At 32.7% G+C, this 9,769-nt stretch overlaps 1 protein-coding gene across 1 annotated transcript; it reads left to right on the top strand.

Annotated features, from left to right (window-relative positions):
- Window positions 1–1,203: 1,203 nt before the first annotated feature.
- On the top strand, window positions 1,204–4,830 carry LOC132269375 (peroxidase 29). Its single transcript, XM_059770554.1, has 3 exons — window positions 1,204–1,416; window positions 1,639–1,999; window positions 4,427–4,830. Exons 1-3 carry the CDS (start codon window positions 1,204–1,206, stop codon window positions 4,828–4,830), a joined length of 978 nt encoding a protein of 325 aa, XP_059626537.1.
- The last annotated feature ends 4,939 nt before the right edge of the window (window positions 4,831–9,769 follow it).

The following is a 9,769-nucleotide window of genomic DNA, read 5'->3' as shown; positions in this document are numbered from 1 at the left end:
GCCTTTATAGATATTAACCATACTTAAGTAATGGGTATTCATTCAAAAGGATCCTTTTAAGTATTGCTACTATTCAATGTCATGCTCAAAGAAAAAGATCAAATTTCACCTTTATCCTTAGAAATTAATGGAGTGGGGTTGGAATTCATTCATGGCACAGAAACTCTAAGATCTTGTTATTGAAAAGATATTGAAAGAGAGAGGTTCGTCATTATGGTTGTAGGGAACATTATATAAAGCGGTAGGACAGACAAGGAACCAGAGAGAGGGAGAGGAGATTTTTCACGGTTCATCTACATGATTGCAATTACACGATAAATTCTACAATATTTCAGGGTATTTTGGATAAATAATACCTCTTTTAATCAAAACTTCTCATTTATTTTAAATTCTCTTCTTCTTTATTTACTAAAGAAAATAGAGACTTTTGATTGGGAAGAGGAACCACTTGTTAAAATACGCCAGAGTATCGTAAAGTTTTTCGTAATTTATACAAAGAAGTCCTCTACGGACATGTATATTATATATACTTTGAAGACAAGAAAATGATGGGTACTTATTGAAAAGAAGAAAAAGAAAAAATGACAAATAAATAATGGATCTCCACTATAGACTCTGCTTTTAAAAAATTGCAAAATATATATAGAGATATATATATTTAAAAAAGTATTTTTGGTAATGAAAAATCAACCAATTTACTAATCACATTGAACTTTTGAATGGTTTATCTCAACAAATCACATCCATTAGTGATCAGAGACTTAAAAGAGAATATTCTTAAAGATCTTACTAGCCGAGTAGCATGTCTAACCAGTTTATCTATTCACAATTACACTTTTTTAGCATATGAGATCTATATGATTATGTCACTTTTTAAGTATTATTTATTTATTTAGCACTTTTAAAATTAACATTCAAAGTCTACCCTTCAAGTGGGACTAATAAAATGTACACACAGGCTTTCCAGCTCACACAGTCACACTCCATATATAGCCTTAATATCCATTGCAATTGCATGTAAAGACTTTTTGCTAAACTTAAATTTATGGAGTCATCAACCACATTTAATTCTTCTGCCGCTACATATTTATTGCCATATATAGTACAAAGGTTAAAGTAGCTTTTTTTTTTTTCAAAGATTTAAATGTTTATCTGCAATTAAATAGCGACAAAGTTCATCCAAAAAGTTGGGGAAAACTGAATATGTATCTCAGAACTATAGTTGCATTGATCTTAGTTTTTGAAGTGTGGTTTAATGTTGAAGGAGGAGGAGTAGGGCTCTCTTATGATTTCTATGAGAGTTCATGCCCACAAGTTGAAGACATTGTTAGAACTGGCCTTCAATCTCTCTCTGCCACTGATCCCACTTCACCTGCAGCTATGTTGAGGCTCATGTTCCATGACTGTCAAGTTCAGGTCCCTCTCCCTCTCCCTCTCCCAGTGTGTGTGTGTGTGTAATTTTATTTTATTTTTGTCTGTCATCAGACTTGAACCAATCGATCTTCTATTTCAAAAGCTGGAATAGATACAATGCAGTCATTGATATTGCATTGGTAGTAATGCAGTATAGTTAATTTTATGGAACTAATTCTTATGAGCTGTATTTTATTTTATTTTATTTTTTTATTTTTATCATAGGGATGTGATGCATCAATTCTTCTTGATCCGAGTAATTTGACAGTGCCATTAGAAATGACTTCAAAGAAGAATTATGGAATCAGAAAAAGGGAGTTAATAAGCACAATAAAATTAATGGTGGAGACAGTATGTCCCCAACAAGTTTCTTGTGCTGACATTCTCATATTGGCTGCTCGTGAGGCGGTAGCTTTGTCCGGTGGGCCACTGATTAGGGTTCCGTTGGGACGGAGGGATTCCTCCACCACTTCGAGCTATAAATTTGCTGATGCTTCACTCCCTGCGCCAAATCTAGGAGTGGATGGCATGCTACTTATGTTTTCCAACAAGGGGATGACCACGGAAGAAGCCGTTGCCATAACCGGTAAGGCCATTAACCAGTTTGATCCCCGTTAATCTTTTCGTATAATCTGGACCATAAATATATATATATATATATATATATATATATATATATATATATATATATTCTTTTTTCTCTCTCTCACTCACTCTCACACACAGTGAGTATATGTTTGGGCTCTACTGCACACACTATTCAGAAGTGCGGTTCGAAAGTGACACTCAAAGACTTATTTCCTATATCCCTGCCAACATCACTATGCTCCTGAAAACTAATCTAGCCCATATTTTTAATCATATACATTTTGCATATACATATAGGTGTGTAAATTCATATATATTTAACTTATGTATACATATATATGACTAATTTTAATGTACGAGACGAGAAAAATAAATGTACACAATTTAACATAAACACACCGACATATATCCTTAAGTACTTAGTCATGCTTTTTTATGTCTGCCAAAAAGGGAATGACCATAGAAAAATCCATGCTCTTTTAAAGGATATATCATGGAACTTGGAACATTTTAAATGAAACATGATGCATATAAGTACATATATACACACTTTCAAACGTACAGAACAGATGCATATATATATAAATAACACATCGATCCCTACATAATTAAAATGCCCATATGTGTATATATGCATAAATAGTGATTGTGTGCTTCATATGTTTGCCATTTGCGAAGGGGTGTCAGTAAATTAGAGAGGAACATTTTCAGTCATGCATGATTCATGCACTATATGGGCATAATTCATATACATAGACATGCATATATCTCCTATTATTACAAAAGTACTATATATATATATATAAGAACACACACACACACACACATATATATATATAAGAACAAATTTATATCATGATTTGACATATCAGTCACACACCTTATGCAGACCATGGTCCCCAAAATTAATTTTGCAAAATTATGTTAAATATATCTCCCATGATTACAAAAGTACTATATATATATATATATATATATATATATAAACACATTTATATTATGGTTTGACATATCAGTCGCACACTTTATGCAGGCCGACCCATGAAGGGACCACCGTTCCCAAAATTAATTTTGCAAAATTATGTTTATTATTCTTATGTAATGTTTGGCAACAGCGAATCGGTACTTTGAATTTAGATTTAGAGAAAATTTAGTTTAATTTTGTACTAAAATTTCTCTAATTCTAAATCCAAAACGCATCAAACATAATTATATTATATTACCGAATCAACGCTTTAGATTTGAAATTGAAAGAAATTTAGTTAATTTAGTTCCTTTAATTTTAAATCTAAAGCGCCGATTCAATATTTCCAAACACAACAAAAATTTAGTGTTAAGTTTGAATATTTGACATTTGCCCCCTTCAAAATTTATAAAATCCATCAAGCACCTGTAATTAAATATTGTAAAATGTAGTTTGAAATTTGACTCCCTTTAAATTTTTGCAAACTCTATTAAATACCTCCAAATAATTCTTAAGCTTTTAATATTTCAAATCCGGCCGCATAACACGTAGTCTAAAACTCATAAAAGTATATCCCTTGTTCTACGCAGGATTAAAATTCAATTTCTACCAACTTATTTCTACTACATCAGATATACACACACAATATCAAAACCTAATGAATTTATGAAATTTTGTTTTATCTCTATGGTTTGGTGGTACAATGTTTGTTTAATTTTATTATTTCTCTCCACACGTCTAATGCATGTATCTTTTCATATTTGCTACGTTGAAGCTTATTATTTATTTATTAATTTAATTTTTCAGATGTAAAAAATATATGTTATATTTTATAAATTTATAAATTTTTTTTTTTTACACTATTAGTTAGTTCCGTCCTCCTCTTAGACCTTTTTGCACTTACATACTCCCTATATATATATATATATATATATATAGGGCTAAAATCATAAAATCCCGTTATTATTCCTAAAATCTATTAACTAAAACCCCCCTCTTGTTTCCAAAAACTATCAACTAACCCCTCAACTAAAGAAATTAACACATTACCCCTTGATGTTTTTAAAAGTCTATCATATCACTCCCTTCCCGTTAATTTCAGTCTAAAATTAATGGGATTGTATCACATGAAAATCACGTGCAACATTTGCATTGTTTTTTGACCAAAATAACCTTGTAATTCTTAATGACGAAATTATCCTTCTCAAACTATAATTTCAATTTAATAAAATATAAATATACTATTAAAGGCATTATTATCATTTCGCAACAAGTTAATAGTTTCGTAACGAAAAGAGAGTAACATGATAATTTTTTGCTAGTTCAGAGGGTTATTTGATTATTAAAGGGTTCTATGACGTTTTTGAAATTTTTTTTGCCCATATATATATATATATCCATGGTTATATCTATTAAGCTTTTAACATATTTGTGCAATATCCACCCTTGTTTTTTTGGTAGGTGCTCACACACTAGGAGTTACACATTGTTTCAACATTCTGAATCGCCTGTACAGCCCAGAGATTGGTCATACTCAAAATATGGAACCTGGGTTCGAATTGTTACTGAGGTTGAGCTGTCCACTAGAGTCTTCCACATCAAACACTAGCATTGTTCTAAATGACCCTACCACGTTGCTCTTTGACAACCAGTACTACATAAATGCAATGAGAGGCCGTGGAGTACTGAGGATCGACGCCGAAATGTCGTCAGACCCGCGAACGGCACGGTTTGTCGAACTTTTTGCTGTTGATGAGGATGAGTTCTTCAGGGCTTTTTCTTCTGCATTTGTGAAACTCTCTTCCTCAGGTGTTCTAACTGGTAGTCAAGGTGTTATTAGAAAGAGTTGTGATGCATTGAATTAGAGAGTTTTGTTATATAGTAGGGCAATCTAATTATATATATATGGTTGGGAATCATGATCTTTTTGTTGGGAAACGTGCTAGTTTTAAAAACTTTTCGAGGGATTTAAATTCATAGATCTTGATTCATTACATAGAGACAAGTTTTATACAAAAATAAAAATATGATGTATCATTCAATTAACAGATTGAATACTTACATCAAAGGTCTGAGTAAACCTTTAAAACTTTCCTCTAAAGTGAATGTTCTCACTTATTGTAGATCCCTTAGCAAGATGCCTTCTTCTTGGATCTCCATCTTCTTGGTAATTGTTTTGCCTTTAGGAATCACTCATAAGCCTCCATGAATGACTTTGGAAAACTAGGCTTATGGGAGCCTCCATTAGATGAGAACATAAACCCTAATTTTCTAGAGAGAGAAAATAAATTCCTTTTTCCTTCTCATTAAAAATCACCCCCTAAAATATACATAGACCATGTATATTTATAGGCAACATAAAAATAAAGAAAAGAAAACAACAAATCATTCTCCATCTCTAATTCATATGTCTCAAATCTAATATGATTCCAATATCAAGTTGGGCTATGAGTGAGAATCCATTGGGCCTATTATTTTATTGGCTACAATGAATTAATAATTGGCCCGATCCATGGACCCAATTCAATTAATTCATAAATTAATTTCTACTCCACTAAAAGAAATTAATTGAACTCCAATTAAATAATAAATAACCTCTAAGTCAATATTGCACTTTGACCCCTCTATGCATAATTAGTTATCGGATAAATAAAGCCATCAATCCGACTACTTAATTAATATATCTATTTTGGTACCTCTGATTATTTCTGACTCGATCACAATAAAACATTTGTTTGACAAAAATAATAATTTAAATAAATAAATATATAATAAATCATTTTGTCTAAAAACACACGAAGGCCTTCGAATTTACTTTATGATCAACCATAATCAATACAAAATAAATACAAGTAGCAATGATGTAAATATTAAAAATATAACCCTCTAACTATTAATTACATAATTACCCAAAGTGTCGGTCTAAGGATCCCGAAGAATCCGCCGAACAAATCAAAGTAATTATTAATTAATAAAAGAGTCTATACTTTTCTCATGCTTAAGAGTCAAATGCCATGACGGTGATAGGGAGTAATTGCATACGACGGCTCTCGTAATATATCTCAGCCTAACACGAATCCAGTTCAAGTCTTAATTAATTATGAGTCCATCCATAATTTCCGACTATGAACAATTTATAATTACTATTTATATATCATGCATTGATTGCCATCACATACATATATATAAATATTTCTTGTAATTACATGGACACTATCAATTTCATAGTGAATCGAAACATAACACATTGAATTCACCAATTATATAAATCATAAATATTTCAGATATGTCAGGAACATATGTCACTATAATCCAGATAGGAATTTGCTATGCCAGGGCATATAAATCCCAACAGCTCCCACTTGCCCTCATAGCCAATTCAAATTGCACCTAACTCCAATGTTATCCAGATGATGATCAAAATTATTGATCAATGACACCTTTGATAATGGATCAACAAAGTTGTGTTCCAATGCAATGTTCTAACTACAAGTGCATTTTCTTGCCGGACAATATCATGTTAAACATGATACTTCCTCTCAGTGTATCTTGTTCCTCTATGGAACCTTGGGTCATTGGTTTGGACTACTTCTGCACTATTGTCACAACATAGCTCAATGGGCAGGCTAGTATACTCCACAACCTCTAAATCAGTGAAATCAAACTAATAGGCTTCCTTTGCCGCCTTTAAGGCTGCAATATATTCCACCTACAGGTTTGAGTCAGCAGTTGAAATCTGCTTAACAATCTACCAACTGATCTCCCTTCCATTAAGTGAACATACACTAAGTCATGAACCTCATAGTATCTACTTCTGATTGAAAATCAGAACTAACATACCTGACTAGGACCATATCATCACATCCATAAATGAATATGATATCGTTGGTTCTCCTTAGGCACTTAATGATATTTTTCACAATAAACCAGTTGTCAAGTCCAGTATTGGACTGATCTCTACTGACTATCCCTACTATGTAGCGGATGTCCTGTTTGGTATAGACCATGACATATATGAGACTCTCATATGCCAAAACATATTGTTCCAGTCTCATTTGCTCAATCTCCTTTGATAGTCTTGAAAAACTACTTACTAGAGAGAGCCAACCATATCAATAAAGTAAGAACTCATTCTTTGAGTTATGCATACCAAACCTGGTCAAAACTTTATCAATGTAGGATTATTAAGATAAGCCTATTTTCCTTTTAACCTGATCTTACAAAAGCTTGATCCTAGGAATCTAGCTTACATCCTGAAAATCCTTCATTTAAAAGTAATTGAACAACTACCTCTTTATTGATGACAAAACTTCCACATCATTCTAAATGAGTAGGATGTCATCAATATATATAGAATTAGAAAAATAATGACATTCCCTTGTACACTCATGATTTATTCACTAAGAAATCTTCTGGTATCTTTTTGTAGATTAACTTGCCTTCCATAGGAATCACCCTACTAGAAAGTTCTACAAGATCCCAGAATTTATTAGAATACATAGATTCCAACTCTGATTTCATAGTAACTCACCAAAACGATCTATATCCACATCGGTTCACGCTTCCGTGTAGCTTACTGGGTCCAACTCATGTTTAACAGGGATGTCCATAATGGTCTCACCTAAAAACATGATTCTGTCGAATTGGATGATAATCATCCCACTACATCAATGTACCGATGCAAGAATCTATGTAGTAGATGATGCTAACGCATCAATAGGGAATTCATATATTATTCTCAATCTCTATAATAAGTGTGTTCACATGTGGTACATCTGGTACTCATACCAAATTCTCTAACATTATGCTACTAGGTATGTGATTCATAATATGATTCTCCTATAGATAAACAGTGAGTGAAAACAATCAACTTTTATCTTTAAGATCATAAAATAATCCATTCTAGTGACATTTAGAGTAGCTATCAAATCTAGCATGCCTATGATCTGCTTCCAACTTACTTGTCCATATCAAGCGCACATGTGCAAGACTACCCCATATGTGCATATGATTCAAACTAATATTTAGTAAAAAACACAGCTCAACGGTATCCTTGAGACAGACTAAGATGGAATGCAGTTCATAATGCGCATCGATGTCATTAACACTAAACTCTTAAATGAAAGAGATAATGTAGCATAGCTGATCATAGATCTAACCATGTTAAGTGGAATTCTGTTATTCCTATTTGACACCTAAATACATTTAGCGTCAATTACGGAAAACTGGTACATAATACCCTCATTGACCATATAGTCTTAGCACTATCCCAAGAAATACTCATATCCTCGATCAGATCGAAGTGTCTTGATAAGTTTACCTAATATGTGTTCCACATCAGTCTTAACCTTCTCAGAAAATACCAAGAGTTTAAGACTTGTGTTGCATCAGATAAACTTATCTAAAACGTGAGTAATCTTGCTTGGATGTTCATAAGACCACACGTGTCAGTGTGTACCGACTCCAATTGTCCTTTATGTCTATTTCATCTGGCTGATTAAGCCCTAAGAGTTATCTATCCTTCAAAACAGGGTTCACAAGTTTGGTTTAGGCTCCCCTGCCTCACTAGGTAATTAACCTTCTTTGACCAATCTTTGAATCTTATTTTGATTGATAACAACCCAAAAATAGACATTAAAAATACAATGAGTCAGGAATAACAATTTTTCTCTTAACATTCAATCTAGAAGATGCAACATTAGTTTCTACATCCTGCAAATCTTAAGAGTTTGTGATTATAGTATATTAACCATCTTTCAATGCACCAGAAGCAATCGCATATCTATTCAATTTTATAAAACCAGTTTTACAAAATAACAACACAGTTTTTATAAACCAAAAGTGAAATAAGAATGAGAATGCGTTTCACTTCTGTGCATAAAGATAGTTCTCTAATACTAATATCCTCATACTCTCTAATTTCAGATGTAATACTCCCACTAACTTAACTACAACCTTGGCATCAGGTCAAAAGATAAATATATATCCATATCATCAAGGCTTCTGGATTCCTGAAATCCTTACAATAAATTACAAACATGTTTAGTGGCTCCAGAATCTATCCATCAGGAATTAATAGACGCAACCACATAACATGGCTCAATGATTAAATATATATTTTCCTATGCCACGTCATTGCTTAAACAGTTCGTCCTTTAGTGTTTTAGTTAGCGACAAAAGAAACAGTTTTCTTCGCCCTCAACATATACTGCCTTATTCCCTTTAACCTTTTTGAATACCCATGTTTTGTGCTAGTCTAGTCCTATTATCATCCTTCTTCTGTGCTTTGCCCTTCCACTTGGGCCTAGAAGAAGATGGTATAGACTAGGTTAGATTGATAGGAACGCCCATACTCTTGATTATCCCTTCATCTGTTACCAATTCTATAAGAATATCAGCGAGTGTGAACTCAAACTGATTCCTTATTTAGTTCACTCTAACAGAGTCGAACGAGTTTGGTAACAAGGCAATAATCATGTCAACTTGAAACTTACCACCCAAGTCAGCCTTATTGATCTCCAGCTAATTTTTAAATAATAAACAATCATTTTTCAAAATTTGATTTCATACTGGAGTTCCTTAGGCTATCTTGATGCTATTCAAGTCTGACATAGTACTTTGGCATACTCTCTATCTAATCTCACCAAAACATCTTATTAAATTTTAACATGATGCTCGAAGAAAATAAAATAATGTAAATGTTAGCTTTGGAGCGTATTCGAGGTAAACTCTAGAATATTGCACCAAGTCATCTCATTTGCCTTATTTCACTTATTCAAAGCATTAATGTTCTCTTAGGTATCT

This window comes from Cornus florida, unplaced genomic scaffold (genome assembly GCF_030987335.1).
Source record: "Cornus florida cultivar Cherokee Brave unplaced genomic scaffold, ASM3098733v1 CherokeeBrave_3.0.0_Hap2_Chr01, whole genome shotgun sequence".
Classification (NCBI taxonomy): domain Eukaryota; kingdom Viridiplantae; phylum Streptophyta; class Magnoliopsida; order Cornales; family Cornaceae; genus Cornus; species Cornus florida.
The sequence above is the reverse complement of the archived record's forward strand: the minus strand, read 5'-3'. Positions and strand labels throughout refer to the sequence as shown.

Coding starts and splice junctions, on each gene's coding strand:
- LOC132269375 (XM_059770554.1), top strand. CDS start 1,204: ATGTATCTCAGAACTATAGTTGCATTGATCTTAGTTTTTGAAGTGTGG. Junction 1,417..1,638: donor TCCATGACTGTCAAGTTCAG/GTCCCTCTCCCT, acceptor TTTTTATCATAG/GGATGTGATGCATCAATTCT. Junction 2,000..4,426: donor AGAAGCCGTTGCCATAACCG/GTAAGGCCATTA, acceptor TTTTTTTGGTAG/GTGCTCACACACTAGGAGTT.